This window comes from Hyla sarda, chromosome 4 (assembly GCF_029499605.1).
Source record: "Hyla sarda isolate aHylSar1 chromosome 4, aHylSar1.hap1, whole genome shotgun sequence".
NCBI classification, from domain to species: domain Eukaryota; kingdom Metazoa; phylum Chordata; class Amphibia; order Anura; family Hylidae; genus Hyla; species Hyla sarda.
In genome coordinates, this window is record NC_079192.1 from 52,069,894 (window position 1) to 52,087,668 (window position 17,775).

General features: G+C 42.9%; 1 protein-coding gene across 2 annotated transcripts in view; it reads left to right on the forward strand.

Moving 5' to 3' along the window:
- The first annotated feature begins 3,012 nt into the window (after positions 1-3,012).
- Positions 3,013-17,775, forward strand: part of HTRA4 (HtrA serine peptidase 4) — an 81,741-nt gene continuing 66,978 nt past the window's right edge. Inside the window, exon 1 of one of the 2 annotated variants that reach the window (XM_056570910.1) lies at positions 3,013-3,232. Coding sequence is in view for 1 of the 2 variants with exons in the window: in XM_056570908.1 (XP_056426883.1) it covers positions 9,298-9,736 (439 nt within the window). In the remaining variant the exon portion in view is untranslated. Of the gene's footprint in view, positions 3,233-9,087; positions 9,737-17,775 lie in introns of those variants that run through there. The other variant, XM_056570908.1, reaches the window with a different exon arrangement.

Genomic DNA, 17,775 nt, shown 5'->3' on the forward strand with positions numbered 1-17,775 from the left:
AAATCACCTTATGCTGGATAACCCCTTTAAATTAAGCCTAACCTAACCCATTTGCAGGTCAGGGTTTTCATCTAAAGGATCCACGGAAGCCAAGCTTTCAAGCCAGAACCCCAACAAACCCCCCTCTCCCCTTACAAGCCAGGCCCGTTTTATTTTTGACCTTTTTTTGTTTTAGCTCAAGGCGAAAACACCATTTTCACCCAATACACCCACATCATAGCTCCTTCAACCACAATCTCTTCTTCATAGCTCACCCAACCTTACTGCACAAGCTCCACATCTCCTGGTAAACGAGGTCGGGATATGAGGACGAGATATAAGGACGTGATATGAGGATGGGATATGAGGACGAGATTTGAGATCAGGATATCCGATCGGGATATAAGGACGAGATATGAGTATGGGATATGAGGACGGGAAAGGAGATTGGCATATGAGGATGGGATATGAGGATGGGATATAGGACAAGATATGAGGTTGAGATATGAGGACTAGATATGAGGTCAAGATATAAGGTCGAGATATAAGGACGAGATATGAGGTTGGGATATGTGGACCGGATAGGGGCTCAGGATATGAGGTCGAGAAATAAGAACGAGATATGAGGATGGGATATGAGGTTGAGATATGAGGCTGAGATATGAGGACGAGATATCAGGAAGGGATATGAGGACAGGATAGGAGGTCGGGATATGAGGATGGGACATGAGGTCGAGATATGACGACGGGATATGAGGTTGAGATATGAGGACAAGATAGGAGGTCAGGATATGAGGACAAGAGCATCAGTGATGTTTTTCCTCTCCCACAAGGTTTAGGTAGGAAGACCGGGCATCGCTGGGTAGTAGTTCATGCTAATTCACTATTATGCACTGTTAGTTACTCTCACTCTTACCTGACATGAATACTGTAACAATCCCATTCACTCCATTAGGTGGTCAGGCTCCTAATACCTCCAGGAAAGAGTAGGGCATATTAACAAGGGTTTAAAGTGTTCCATCTTAGAGCATGATGGCATATTGCTAGGATATCCCATCCCTTAATGATTTAGCATTGTGTCCCCTTCTAAGCTTTGCTTCTACTGTGATTTATTTTAATACTAGCTGAGTACCCGGCGTTTTTCCTTCCGAATCCTTGTTGGGGAGGAAGCTTTTGACTTCATATCCCGTCCTCATATATTGTTGTCATATCCCAACCCCATATCCCGTTCTCATACCCCGACCTCCTATCCCGTCCTCCTATCTCGACCTCTTATCTCGACTTCCTATCCCGTCCTCCTATCTTGACCTCCTATCTCGACCTCCTATCCCAACCCGTAATATGTGTACCAGATATTGAAATATCTCCAGCCGTACGGAAGTTATGTGGTCCCTCAACATACAGTGGTCCCTCAACATACGATGGTAATTCGTTCCAAATGAGCCATCGTTTGTCAAATCCATCGTATGTTGAGGGATTCGTGCAATGTAAAGTATAGGAAGCTATACTCACCTGACCCCGCCGCTCCGGACCGCGTCCCGACGCTCCCGATGGTGTCCCCGCCGCTCCCGATGGTGACCCGGGGCCTCCGTTGGGCTCTCCTGGTCTTCTCCGGTCCTCTGCTGGGCTCTCCTGGTCTTCTCTGGTCCTCCGCTGTCTCCTCCGGTCCTCCGCTGTCTTCAGCAAGGCCTTGCTGGGTCTGCGTAGCGACGTCATTACGCCGCTGCGTACGCCGTTCCTATTGGATGACGGGACGGCGTGCGCAGCAGCGTATGGACGTCACCGGAGAGGGCCGAGAAGACACCGGAGGACCAGCGCTGGACCCGAAGGGCACCCCGGAGCATCGTGGAGGGTAAAGTAATACTTACTGCACCACAAGGGGAACATTAAGCTGCTATCCGACAGCAGCTTAAGCATTTTGCGCTGTCGGATAGCAGTTAATGCGATGGCCCCAACATAAAAAAGCATCGTATGTCGATTTGATCATATGTCGGGGCCATCGTATGTCGGGGGGTCCCTGTACATTTCCTGTTGATTTGCATGGGACTTTAAACAAAAACCCTGACCCTCACAAATGGGGGTAGTTAAGGGTTAAATTAACCATCCTATTTTTTAAGTGGACATATAAGTAACATGTGACCAAGTATTATCGAAATATCTCCAGCCGTTTGGAAGTTATGCAGTAACATATATTTCCCATAGACTTGTATAGGACTTTAAACAAAAACCCCGCCCCTGGCAAATGGGGGTGAGTAAGGGTTAAATCACCTATCCTATGTTTGTTGTGGACATATAAGTAACATGTGGCCAAGTTTCATGTTAATATCTTTAGCCGTTTGGACGTGATTGTGGAACATACACACAGACTGGGGGAGATTTATCAAAACCTGTCCAGAGGAAAAGTTGCTGAGTTGCCCATAGCAACCAATCAGATCGCTTCTTTCATTTTTGAAAAGGCCTGTGACAAAATGAAAGAAGCGAGCTGATTGGTTGCTATGGGCAATTCAGCAACTTTTCTTGTGGACAGGTTTTAATAAATCTCCCCCATTGAGTTTTATATACACAGTATAGATGTGCATGTGCAATCCCCTGCATAACCTCTGTGCAAGATAAATCAGTTGGGGTCCCAGAAGTCAGACCTCTGTGATCATTAAGTGATGCCAGATCCTATCAATATGCCATCTGAGATGGGGATAACCCTTTAAAGGAATACTCCGCTGCCCCAGTGTTCGGAACATTTGGTTCCCAACGCTGGGTGCGGGCTGTGGGGGTCGTGACGTCACGGCAACGGCCTTCGCGACATCACACCACGCCCCCTCAAAGCAAGTCTATGGGAGGGGGCGTGATGCCCCCTCCCATAGACTTGCATTGAGGGGGAGTGGCGTGACGTCACGAGGGGCATGGTTGTGATGTCACGACCCCCGCAGCCAGCACTCAGCGTTCGGAACAAAATGTCCCGAACGCTGGGGCAGCGGAGTATCCCTTTAAGATCTGGGTACTTTTCCCACCTAAACATCTTCCCACATTTCCCATCACGCGACTCTTGTCGGATAAAGGAATCTCCATTTAGAATAAGAAATTTCCACTTTCTATTGTTTCTTAGGATTTTAGATCCAAAGTATTAAACGCCAGATAAAAGGTTCTCTTCTGGAGGAATAAGTGATACACACACTTACAGTCTGAACTAAGCCCGGGGCAGAATCTCCTATCACCTGCTCCGAAAAAGACATTTGTGGATAAACGCAGTTACTCGGTAAGGAATGTACTAAACTATGTGATCTAGATTTTTTTCTAGCCTCAGGGGTCCTATTAAAGAAGTTGATACCGTAGGCAATAGGATTTCAAGGGGGACAGCCGACCTGCTGTGCACAAGATGATACTGAACCGATCGCAGGTTTATGGCTTGTGAATAGTGGGAATAGTCCACGGAAAACAGATGCTAGCTGGCGGAGGACACCAGATGAGAACACAGAATCTTACTATGGACGATCGATGCTGATCTAACAATGAGCTGTAGTATTGCCAGCCATAATGCTTTCCCAGCAGCGCCATCATCCCAAATGTTCCACCTAGCAGTGTCTTTTACAGTGGGGCACTCTCACAGCTAGGGTTGCCACCTTTCTTGCTAATTTGCATAATTAATGATATATGCGTAACATCACAGGATGCACATGAGGGGGAAATGTTGTCCTATTCTGACCCCTATAACTTTTTGGTCCTTACAGGGGCCTGTATGATGTCTCAGTTTTTTTCGCCCCAATCTGGGGTTTTTAACAGTGCCATTTTTGTTTTGATGTGACTTTTTTATCGCTTTTTTTTTAATTACATTTGGGAGTTGCCGTTAGTTACTAACTACAACTCCCAGCATGCCCTGATACAGCCTGAGGCTCAGCAGCTGCCCCAAATGAAAACTACAAGTCCCAGCATGCCCTGAAACAGCCTGTGGCTCAGCAGCTGCCCCAGAAGTTTGCTACGAGCGTTAACTGACTATACCACAACTGAGCACTTACGGGGTTGCCGTCATTTGGATGTACAGTGACCCCCCCCCCCCCCCCCCCCGACCTGCGATGGCCCCAACATACGATCATTTCAACATACGATGGCCTCTCAGAGGCCATTGCATGCTGAAGGCAGCATCAACATACAATGCTTTTGTATGTCGGGGCCATCGCATAAACAGCTATCCGGCAGCGCAGACTGCTTCAGCTGCCACCGGATAGCCGTTTACGGTGCCCCGTGTGGTCCGCTGACGATCACTTACCTGTCCTCGGGGCTCCGGCGTGTCCTGTTCGGGATCCCCTGCTTCGTCGGCGCTCTCCATCCTCGTCATCACGTCGCTGCGCATGCCGTACAGTCATCCAATAGGAGCAGCGTGCGTAGCGACGTGATGGCGGCGACGGAGCGCGCGGATGCCGGGGAAGCAGAGGCCTTGCCGGAGCGTCGGGGACACCCCGGGGACGCGGCGACAGAGATGGAAGGCGACATCCCGGGTAGCGGTGATGAGCGATGACGGTCCGGAGCGGCGGGGACAGGTGAGTATAACCTCCAATACCAGTGGTCTACAACCTGCGGACCATCAGATGTTGCAAAACTACAACTCCCAGCATGCCCGGACAGCCATTGGCTGTCCGGGCATGCTGGGTGTTGTAGTTTTGCAACATCTGGAGGTCCGCAGGTTGTAGACCACTGTCCTATACTTTACATTGCACGGATCCCTCAACATACGATGGTTTCAACAAACGATGGTCCATTTGGAACGGATTACCATCGTATGTTGAGGGACCACTGTATATCAGTAAAGAATGCTGAACACTGTTACTGGTATAAGGAACTGAGAATAACGCACTTCTGACGGCAACTATAAGTCCCAGCATACCTTGTAACTACAATGAAGGACTTACCATTTCCAAGCCATATATTAGACTTTATGGGAGGACTACAGATCCCAGTTTGCTATTAAGGACATATTTTTTTTTACAAATAGCAAAATCACAGGCAGCAATTAATAGGTCTTTTTTTTTTATATGTTTATAATATTGTATACTATTTTTAGATTTTATATTTATAATTTATAGCTATTAGGGGTGTGTCACAAGGGCCCTGTAATTACACTACTTAATTTTATTTGTTAATATTGCGGTATAATAAACTGTTATTTAAAATTCATCCAGTCCCTAATGGTATGGTGTTTTTCACATATATTTGTGGTGTCCCGGTACTGTATTGCATACTGTAGCTTGTGTGCTGGGTCCCCAAAGTCAGAGTTCCTAGGTACCGTTGGGGTCCGCATGCTGAGATAACCCCTAGTCACCTCTTAGTTCTTTAATTATATGTGTTACATATATATATATAATTAGTGTAAATGTATTTATCTATATAGTGTCTGCAGGACCTTAGGTCACATGACTAATGTTTCTACTGTGATAGAATGCTAAAGGACCTTCCAGTCACGTGGGTAGTCACATGTTCAACTATGATCCTTTGTGTAAAGGACTGACAGTTGGGATGAACCAATCAGCTCAAGGCCAGCCCCTGCCCATATAAGGGAGCTGCCAGCCAATCCTCGCTCTCATGGCTCCTGCACTGCAAAGCAGTAACATCTCTCTTGTTCCTGATCCTCTCTAGAGAAAGCATCACTCTGTACAATTCTGCAAGAGAACTTAGGCCTGAAGCCTAACAATCCCGCAACTTACTAACCGAGAGTTACGAAATCAAATCCCCGCTAAAGCTTGCGTGACTGCTGGACCTAAAACCAATCGCCTAAATCCAGCGGAACAGCGTTAATCAATCTCCGGAGCTTATACTCACAAGGTCCCAACCAACTGTCAGGATCCTCATAGACTGTACATACGTAAAGACTGTTCCTGTTTTACCTCTGCATAAAATCTGCAGTAAAGTTTCCTACAATTTTCAGAATCTCCGGTTGTGGACAATCATTTATTCCTCCCTATCGTTCTTGGGACGGGTGGCGATAGGACAAGTATATATTGAGGAGCCCTCACCCTGGCGTCACGACAGTTAAGGGTTAAATCAGCACCCTTTCATCACTGCACAGCTACACCCCATATACCCTATACCCCCACAAGCTTACCACATATTTATCTGTATACTTGACCTCAATATCCATATACCCTTGAGCGCTAAAAATCTTTTATCACTGAAAACTACAACTCCCAGCATGTTGGACTATATAGTAATATCTAGTATAGGTCAATGTTTCCCAACCAGGAGTGCCTCCAGCTGTTGCAAAACTACAAATCCCTGCATGCCCGGACAGCCAAAGGCTGTCCAGGCATGCTGGGAGTTGTAGTTTTGCAACAGCAGGAGGCGCTTTGGTTGGGGAACACTGGTATAGATTATGGAGCAACATTTCGGGAGTTGGAGGATTGGTTGGATAAATACCGGCCATTGCATTGCCAGTATTTTTAATTTAAAAAATACCAGCAGGGTGGCGAAAATACCGGCTGGGCCGGTAAAATACCAGCCAGGTTGCAACCCTACTCACAGCCCTGACAATATTATAATATAGTTTGCAGATACATCAGTCCTCTAATGGAAAAGTTGCTGAGTTGCCCATAGCAACCAATCAGATCGCTTCTTTCATTTTGGAAAAGGCCTCTGAGAAATGAAAGAAGCAATCTGATTGGTTGCTATGGGCAACTCAGCAACTTTTCCTCTGGACGGGTTTTGATAAATCTTCCCCATAATCACTACATAAACTCTACAGTACATGAACTTGAAGCGGTAGGCTTATTGCTGAAAAAATAATGTGCCCTATATATGAATTAACAAAATACTGTGCCCAATATATGAATGATTACAGTGTACCCATATATAAATGATTACAGTGTACCCCATATATGAATTATTACAGTGTACCCCATATATGAATTATTACAGTGTACCCCATATATGAATTATTACAGTGTACCCCATATATAAATGATTACAGTGTACCCCATATATGAATTATTTACTGTGCCCCATATATGAATTATTACAGTGTACCCCATATATGAATTATTACAGTGTACCCCATATATGAATTATTTACTGTGCCCCATATATGAATTATTACAGTGTACCCCATATATGAATTATTACAGTGTACCCCATATATGAATTATTACAGTGTACCCCATATATGAATTATTACAGTGTACCCCATATATGAATTATTTACTGTGCCCCATATATGAATTATTACAGTGTACCCCATATATGAATTATTACAGTGTACCCCATATATGAATTATTACAGTGTACCCCATATATGAATTATTTACTGTGCCCCATATATGAATTATTACAGTGTACCCCATATATGAATTATTACAGTGTACCCCATATATGAATTATTACAGTGTACCCCATATATGAATTATTACAGTGTACCCCATATATGAATGATTACAGTGTACCCCATATATGAATTATTTACTGTGCCCCATATATGAATTATTACAGTGTACCCCATATATGAATTATTACAGTGTACCCCATATATGAATTATTTACTGTGCCCCATATATGAATTATTACAGTGTACCCATATATGAATTATTACAGTGTACCCCATATATGAATTATTACAGTGTACCCCATATATGAATTATTACAGTGTACCCCATATATGAATTATTACAGTGTACCCCATATATGAACTAATTATTTACTGTGCCTCATATATGAATTATTACAGTGTACCCCATATATGAATTATTACAGTGTACCCCATATATGAATTAATTATTTACTGTGCCCCATATCTGAATTAAATATATACTGTACCCCCACTGTGTATAAGATACCTATTTGTCTTGTGTTCACTTTTGCGCCATCCTTAATAGGTGCCGATCTACCCTCAGCTAGCCAGGCTTGGCACCTAGATACGGATATCTGTACACGGCCGGTTGGTCACTGATAATCCAGTTGTAAGTGCATCCTAGGGAGACAATCACAATTGATTTACAGCCAGGGAACCAGTTCAGAGACGCTGCTTCTCCCAGGTTCACCAAACCGGCTGTTACTATAGCAACTGGTTCCTGTGAACTTGGGACAACCAGCTTAAGTCCCACCCCTGCCTCTTATAATGTATGTGGACCGAAAATCCCACAAAATCTTGTCAGGATAAGGGGTGTCTTCTCACAGGGGTGGTCTTGGAGTGGTTTTACTATATTTTATTATTCCGTGCAGTCTGACTAGCAATTTGTAAAGCGATAGAACCTTGTTTTCATCTAGTGCCTCCATGCCTCTTTTGATGAACCTCATGATCTTATTTGGCTTGGCTGCAGCCTCCTGACACTGGTTGATATATCTAAAGGAACACTGTCAGCTTGCACCTCCCCGCACTAACCAGCGGTACTGGCTGGTAGTGTAGGGGACGCTGATCAGTTTGATGCCTACCGTGCCCGGATCCGTCCCGCCGTTTGGCCGAAATCTTCGATTTCGGCCGAACGGCGGGACGGATCCGAGCACGGTAGGCATCAAACTGATCAGCGTCCCCCGCAATACCAGCCAGTACCGCTGGTTAGTGCGGGGAGGTGCAAGCTGACAGTTTTCCTTTAAGTTTACAGTGAATAGAAACATTCATAAGCACATATAGGTAATATATACATCTGTTTACACTGTGATATACTAAATATATTCACTTTTCTCATCTATCATCATATTTCCATATACTTTGTAGTAAATAACTTCCCAAGCTGTCATCGTTCGTTCTGGAGGTTTCTCCTGACACTTGCAGTATGATGCTTGAGATGGGACGTTGGAGGCAGGAATTTGGGGGTTGGCTTCACACTGAGGTGGGACTTGATGGAAATAACATCACCTAACCAGAGGGCTGAGCCAATGATTCCAGCTCAACTCACATAGCCGGCTATGAGGAGAGGAGACAAGGCACAGAGCCGGGTCTACTGCTAGATGTCCTGGGGCCAGAACACAGGGGGCTTGTGACGAATGACTGGATACTGCTGGTTCATCTGTAGCTGGGGGGGGAGAAGACTTAGGGAGGACATAGCCTATCATTCTGTATAGGAACATTGTATATGTCATTCTGCTCCTGGATACTATTGCAGATGTGTGGTATATGAATGCTATAGACTTGGTACATCAGTATATAGTAAGGCTGAGGAAAGTCCATCAAGTCCTTCTACTGAGGAGAAATCAAAAAAAATCTTCCCGATCGGGGTTCAAAAATTGGGTTCAGATTTTGGGAGACCATAGTTCATGAGTCAAGTCTATAGACGTAGAATCCAAGAGCAGGGTGTTAGGTGGATGAGCTGTAAAAGGTGAGGTCTACAGGTTAGGTCTACAAAGATGTCTCCTCAATGGACACTGATCTCCACATGTCTCCTCTTCCTCTGCACTGCTGCTGACCCTCGTATTTCCAGGCAGGCATCTAACTGCCCACGCGTGTGTGAGCTATCTCGATGCCCACGTCCCCAGTCACCCTGCCAGGCAGGGGAGGTGAGAGACTCATGCGGGTGCTGTCCAGTATGTGGGGCAGGTGAGGGAGAGTCCTGTGGTCATCGTGGGGGATCCCCATGTGGAGAAGGTCTGGAGTGCGTATTACCTGGCGTGGGAGGTGTAGTCAGGAGAAGAACTGGAGTATGTGTCTGTAGTACCAGCGAACCAGTGTGTGGAAGTGATGGCAAGACCTACAGGAACCTGTGCCACCTGAAGGCGGAGAACAGACGGGCAAGACTGCAAAATTCCCCACCTGCCATTCATATCCAGAAGGGACCCTGTGATACTGGTAAGGAGCTCTCTATAAGTGGGCACTGCAGTGGGAGGGCAACCAGGTTACCCATTGGGTACGTAAGGTAAGTCTTTCCACGCTCTGCCTCCCTTTTTTTTACTTTTTTTTTTTTCATAATATTTGTTACTTTTAGGGTAGAGTTGTATGCGCCATATTTTGCTGCATATTATCTGCACCTGATTTTGCTACCCATTGACTTCAATGGGTAGGACAATACACAGCAGAAAATACGCAGCAAAATACGGCCCTACCCTTAGGATGCAGAAATTTATAGATTTAGCTGATCAGAGTTTGTCATTTGGTTTTGATATCACAATGTGCTAAACGGTATGTGGTACAATTAGTGTTAAAAGTCAAATATATTAAGGGCAGGGTAACTCAGGAGCGCATTCGCAGCCTATTTGGCACTGCGGATGTGCTGCCGGAACTCACAGAGCGACGGCAGAGTGATCTCCTTGCTGCTGCCGTATCTCTGTGTGTACGCTCATAGCTGCGGATTTACTGCCGGCAGTCACGATCAGAGGACACACAGAGCTCTGCCGTCACTCTAATACTGCTGGCAGCGCATCCGCAGCGTGAAATACGCTTGTGGATGTGCTACCATGTGACCCTACCCTATTCACACGTACAGTATTCTGCACATATTTGATGCTGCAGATTTTAAAGCTGTGTTCGTCACGGAGAACATCCGCAGCATATTTCACGCTGCAGATGCGCCGGCGACAGTTAGAAGAGCGCGTTCCCTGCTGTGGCTTGGAAGCTCTGTGTGTCCACTTGTAGCGGCGGATTTCCCGCTGTAGACACAGAGAGCTACTCAGCCGCAGCAGGGAGCTAGCTCATGTGACTGCCGTCGGGGCATCCGCAGGGTGAAATACGCTGCGGGTGACCCTACCCTAAAGAGGTAATGCCGCTTTAGAAAAACATTGATGCTTTCTTTCCGAAACAGCGCTACTTTAGTGCTCAATTTGTATGTGGTATTGCAGCTCAGTTCTATCAAAGTGAATGGAGCTGAGTTGTAATACCACACACAACCTGAGGACAGGTGTGGCACTGTTTTTAGAAGAAAACAGCTTTATGTTTATAATCCCTTTGTTATTCTCCTCTAGTCTATAGACCAGTATTTTCCAACCAGGGTGTCTGCAGCTGTTGTCAAACTACAACTCCCAGCATGCCCGGACGTCCAAAGGCTGTCCGGGCATGCTGGGAGTTGTAGTTTGGCAACAGCTGGAGGCACCCTTAGTGGGAAACACTGCTATAGACATAGCAGGGTCCAGTTGAACGTTCAATGAGATATTGCCATGTCACTCACAGGATATACCATGAATAAATGTACAATAGATGTGGGCCCCGTCTTCCCAGCCTGTGTATATGTCATCAATGTCTAAAGTGGGAATACCCCTTTTACTCTCCAGGCTTTAATAACCTGTTTAGCTCTACCATATCTGTAGCCTAGAGCAGATGAGTGTATATTAGTTTTATAGCCTGTAAACACTGATGTAGCAGAGCTGTCAAGTGCATCATATATTTAAAGGGGTATTCCAGGAAAAAAACTTTATTTATATATATATATCAACTGGCTCCAGAAAGTTAAACAGATTTGTAAATTACTTCTATTAAAAAATCTTAATCCTTTCAATAATTATCAGCTGCTGAAGTTGAGTTGTTGTTTTCTGTCTGGCAACAGTGCTCTCTGCTGACATCTCTGCTTGTCTAGGGAACTGCACAGAGTAGAAGATGTTTGCTATGGGGATTTGCTTCTAAACTGGACGGTTCCCGAGACATGTGTCATCAGAGAGCACTTAGACAGAAAAGAACAACTCAACTTCAGCAGCTCATAAGTACTGAAAGGATGAAGATTTTTTAATAGAAGTAATTTACAAATCTGTTTAAAAAAAAAGTTTTTTTCCTGGATAACCCCTTTAACCCCTTAAGGACCAAGGACGTACCGTTACGTCCTTGGTCCTGCTCTTCTGATATAACGCGGGGTTACACAGTAACCCCGCGTCATATCACGGCGGGCCCGGCGTCATAGTGAAGCCGGGACCCGCCTCTAATAGCGCGCAGCGCCGATTGCGGCGCCGCGCGCTATTAACCCTTTAGCCGCGCGCTCAGAGCTGAGCCGTGCGGCTAAAAGTGAAAGTGAAAGTTCCCGACTAGCTCAGTCGAGCTGTTCGGGATAGCCGCGGCTAATCGCGGCATCCCGAACAGCTGACAGGGCAGCGGGAGGGCCCCTTCCTGCCTCCTCGCTGTCCGATCGCCGAATGACTGCTCAGTGCCTGAGATCCAGGCCTGAGCAGTCATGCGGCAGAATCGTTGATCACTGGTTTCTTATGAGAAACCAGTGATCAACATAGAAGATCAGTGTGTGCAGTGTTATAGGTCCCTATTGGACCTATAACACTGCAAAAAAAAAGTGAAAAAAAAAAGTGAATAAAGATCATTTAACTCCTCCCCTATTAAAAGTTTGAATCACCCCCCTTTTCCAATAAAAAAAAAAAAAACTGTGTAAATAAAAATAAAAATATGTGGTATCACCGCGTGCGTAAATGTCCGAATTATAAAAATATAACATTAATTAAACCGCTCGGTCAATGGCGTGCGCGCAAAAAAATTCCAAAGTCCAAAATAGTGCATTTTTGGTCACTTTTTATATCATTTAAAAATGAATAAAAAGTGATCAATAAGTCCTATCAATGCATGGTACCGTTAAAAACTTCAGATCACGGCGCAAAAAATTTGCCCTCATACCGCCCCATACACGGAAAAATAAAAAAGTTATAGGGGTCAGAAAATGACAATTTTAAACGTATAAATTTTCCTGCATGTAGTTATGATTTTTTCCAGAAGTCCGACAAAATCAAACCTATATAAGTAGGGTATCATTTTAATCGTATGGACCTACAGAATAAAGATAAGGTGTCATTTTTACCTAAAAATGTACTACGTAGAAACGGAAGCCCCCAAAAGTTACAAAACAGCGTTTTTTTTTCAATTTTGTCGCACAATGATTTTTTTTCCCGCTTCACCATAGAATTTTGGGCAAAATGAATGAGGTCATTACAAAGTAGAATTGGTGGCGCAAAAAATAAGCCATCATATGGATTTTTAGGTGTAAATTTGAAAGAGTTATGATTTTTTAAAGGCAAGGAGCAAAAAACGAAAATGCAAAAACGGAAAAACCCCCGGTCCTTAAGGGGTTAAGATAATGAAGTAGGTTCCCCTACAGAGCACTGGTAAACCACAGATAGAAAATGTAATATGTTAAAGAGCTGTGCCAGACAACAAACTCAGCTTTACTGCATCTATATATTCCATATACACATATTAGCCTGAGGGAACACTTGGAAATAGTACAACAATTGTAAGTCATAAAAAAGTTATTTTATTGGAACCTAAAAATCCAGTTTTCCACACACAATGATATAGGAAGCTGAGATATAGAGGTCTGTTATATAGGGTCCTCACAATGATATAGGAAGGTGAGATATAGAGGTCTGTTATATAGGGTCCTCACAATGATATAGGAAGCTGAGATATAGAGGTCTGTTATATAGGGTCCTCACAATGATATAGAAGCTGAGATATAGAGGTCTGTTATATAAGGTCCTCACAATGATATAGAAGGTGAGATATAGAGGTCTGTTATATAGGGTCCTCACAATGATATAGGAAGGTGAGATATAGAGGTCTGTTATATAGGGTCCTCACAATGATATAGAAGCTGAGATATAGAGGTCTGTTATACAGGGTCCTCACAATGATATAGAAGCTGAGATATAGAGGTCTGTTATATAGGGTCCTCACAATGATATAGAAGGTGAGATATAGAGGTCTGTTATATAGGGTCCTCACAATGATATAGGAAGCTGAGATATAGAGGTCTGTTATATAGGGTCCTCACAATGATATAGAAGGTGAGATATAGAGGTATGTTATATAGGGCCCTCACAATAATATAGAAGGTGAGATATAGAGGTCTGTTATATAGGGTCCTCACAATGATATAGGAAGGTGAGACATAGAGGTCTGTTATATAGGGTCCTCACAATGATATAGGAAGCTGAGATATAGAGGTCTGTTATATAGGGTCCTCACAATGATATAGAAGGTGAGATATAGAGGTCTGTTATATAGGGACCACACAATGATATAGAAGGTGAGATATAGAGGTCTGTTATATAGGGTCCTCACAATGATATAGAAGGTGAGATATAGAGGTCTGTTATATAGGGACCTCACAATGATATAGAAGGTGAGATATAGAGGTCTGTTATATAGGGTCCTCACAATGATATAGAAGGTGAGATATAGAGGTCTGTTATATAGGGTCCTCACAATGATATAGGAAGCGGAGATATAGAGGTCTGTTATATAGGGTCCTCACAATGATATAGAAGGTGAGATATAGAGGTCTGTTATATAGGGTCCTCACAATGATAAAGAAGGTGAGATATAGAGGTCTGTTATATAGGGTCCTCACAATGATATAGGAAGCTGAGATATAGAGGTCTGTTATATAGGGTCCTCACAATGATATAGAAGGTGAGATATAGAGGTCTGTTATATAGGGTCCTCACAATGATATAGAAGGTGAGATATAGAGGTCTGTTATATAGGGTCCTCACAATGATATAGAAGCTGAGATATAGAGGTCTGTTATATAGGGTCCTCACAATGATATAGGAAGCTGAGCTATAGAGGTCTGTTATATAGGGTCCTCACAATGATATAGAAGGTGAGATATAGAGGTCTGTTATATAGGGTCCTCACAATGATATAGAAGGTGAGATATAGAGGTCTGTTATATAGGGTCCTCACAATAATATAGGAAGCTGAGCTATAGAGGTCTGTTATAGAGGGTCCTCACAATGATATAGAAGGTGAGATATAGAGGTCTGTTATATAGAGTCCTCACAATGATATAGAAGGTGAGATATATAGGTCTGTTATATAGGGTCCTCACAATGATATAGAAGGTGAGATATAGAGGTCTGTTCTATAGGGTCCTCACAATAATATAGGAAGCTGAGCTATAGAGGTCTGTTATATAGGGTCCTCACAATGATATAGAAGGTGAGATATAGAGGTCTGTTATATAGGGTCCTCACAATGATATAGAAGGTGAGATATATAGGTCTGTTATATAGGGTCCTCACAATGATATAGGAAGGTGAGATATAGAGGTCTGTTATATAGGGTCCTCACAATGATATAGAAGCTGAGATATAGAGGTCTGTTATATAGGGTCCTCACAATGATATAGGAAGCTGAGATATAGAGGTGTGTTATATAGGGTCCTCACAATGATATAGAAGGTGAGATATAGAGGTCTGTTATATAGGGTCCTCACAATGATATAGAAGCTGAGATATAGAGGTCTGTTATATAGGGTCCTCACAATGATATAGAAGCTGAGATATAGAGGTCTGTTATATCGGGTTCTCACAATGATATAGAAGGTGAGATATAGAGGTCTGTTATATAGGGTCCTCACAATGATATAGAAGCAGAGATATAGAGGTCTGTTATATAGGGTCCTCATAATGATATAGAAGCTGAGATATAGAGGTATGTTATATAGGGTCCTCACAATGATATAGAAGCAGAGATATAGAGGTCTGTTATATAGGGTCCTCACAATGATATAGAAGGTGAGATATAGAGGTCTGTTATATAGGGTCCTCACAATGATATAGAAGGTGAGATATAGAGGTCTGTTATATAGGGTCCTCACAATGATATAGAAGGTGAGATATAGAGGTCTGTTATATAGGGTCCTCACAATGATATAGAAGGTGAGATATAGAGGTCTGTTATATAGGGTCCTCACAATGATATAGAAGCTGAGATATAGAGGTCTGTTATATAGGGTCCTCACAATGATATAGAAGCTGAGATATAGAGGTCTGTTATATAGGGTCCTCACAATGATATAGAAGGTGAGATATAGAGGTCTGTTATATAGGGTCCTCACAATGATATAGGAAGCTGAGATATAGAGGTCTGTTATATAGGGTCCTCACAATGATATAGAAGGTGAGATATAGAGGTATGTTATATAGGGTCCTCACAATGATATAGAAGCTGAGATATAGAGGTCTGTTATATAGGGTCCTCACAATGATATAGAAGCTGAGTTATAGAGGTCTGTTATATAGGGTCCTCACAATGATATAGAAGGTGAGATATAGAGGTCTGTTATATAGGGTCCTCACAATGATATAGGAAGCTGAGATATAGAGGTCTGTTATATAGGGTCCTCACAATGATATAGAAGCTGAGATATAGAGGTCTGTTATATAGGGTCCTCACAATGATATAGAAGCTGAGATATAGAGGTCTGTTATATAGGGTCCTCACAATGATATAGAAGGTGAGATATAGAGGTCTGTTATATAGGGTCCTCACAATGATATAGAAGCAGAGATATAGAGGTCTGTTATATAGGGTCCTCACAATGATGTAGAAGCTGAGATATAGAGGTCTGTTATATAGGGTCCTCACAATGATATAGAAGGTGAGATATAGAGGTCTGTTATATAGGGTCCTCACAATGATATAGAAGCAGAGATATAGAGGTCTGTTATATAGGGTCCTCACAATGATATAGAAGGTGAGATATAGAGGTCTGTTATATAGGGTCCTCACAATGATATAGAAGGTGAGATATAGAGGTCTGTTATATAGGGTCCTCACAATGATATAGAAGCTGAGATTATAGAGGTCTGTTATATAGGGTCCTCACAATGATATAGAAGCTGAGATATAGAGGTCTGTTATATAGGGTCCTCACAATTATATAGAAGGTGAGATATAGAGGTCTGTTATATAGGGTCCTCACAATGATATAGAAGGTGAGATATAGAGGTCTGTTATATAGGGTCCTCACAATGATATAGGAAGGTGAGATATAGAGGTCTGTTATATAGGGTCCTCACAATGATATAGAAGGTGAGATATAGAGGTCTGTTATATAGGGTCCTCACAATGATATAGGAAGGTGAGATATAGAGGTCTGTTATATAGGGTCCTCACAATGATATAGAAGGTGAGATATAGAGGTCTGTTATATAGGGTCCTCACAATGAAATAGGAAGGTGAGATATAGAGGTCTGTTATATAGGGTCCTCACAATGATATAGAAGGTGAGATATAGAGGTCTGTTATATAGGGTCCTCACAATGATATAGGAAGGTGAGATATAGAGGTCTGTTATATAGGGTCCTCACAATGATATAGAAGGTGAGATATAGAGGTCTGTTATATAGGGTCCTCACAATGATATAGGAAGGTGAGATATAGAGGTCTGTTATATAGGGTCCTCACAATGATATAGAAGGTGAGATATAGAGGTCTGTTATATAGGGTCCTCACAATGATATAGGAAGGTGAGATATAGAGGTCTGTTATATAGGGTCCTCACAATGATATAGGAAGGTGAGATATAGAGGTCTGTTATATAGGGTCCTCACAATGATATAGGAAGCTGAGATATAGAGGTCTGTTATATAGGGTCCTCACAATGATATAGAAGGTGAGATATAGAGGTCTGTTATATAGGGTCCTCACAATGATATAGGAAGGTGAGATATAGAGGTCTGTTATATAGGGTCCTCACAATGATATAGGAAGGTGAGATATAGAGGTCTGTTATATAGGGTCCTCACAATGATATAGGAAGCTGAGATATAGAGGTCTGTTATATAAGGTCCTCACAATGATATAGAAGGTGAGATATAGAGGTCTGTTATATAGGGTCCTCACAATGATATAGAAGCTGAGATATAGAGGTCTGTTATATAGGGTCCTCACAATGATATAGAAGCTGAGATATAGAGGTCTGTTATATAGGGTCCTCACAATGATATAGAAGGTGAGATATAGAGGTCTGTTATATAGGGTCCTCACAATGATATAGGAAGCTGAGATATAGAGGTCTGTTATATAGGGGTCCTCACAATGATATAGAAGCTGAGTTATAGAGGTCTGTTATATAGGGTCCTCACAATGATATAGAAGGTGAGATATAGAGGTCT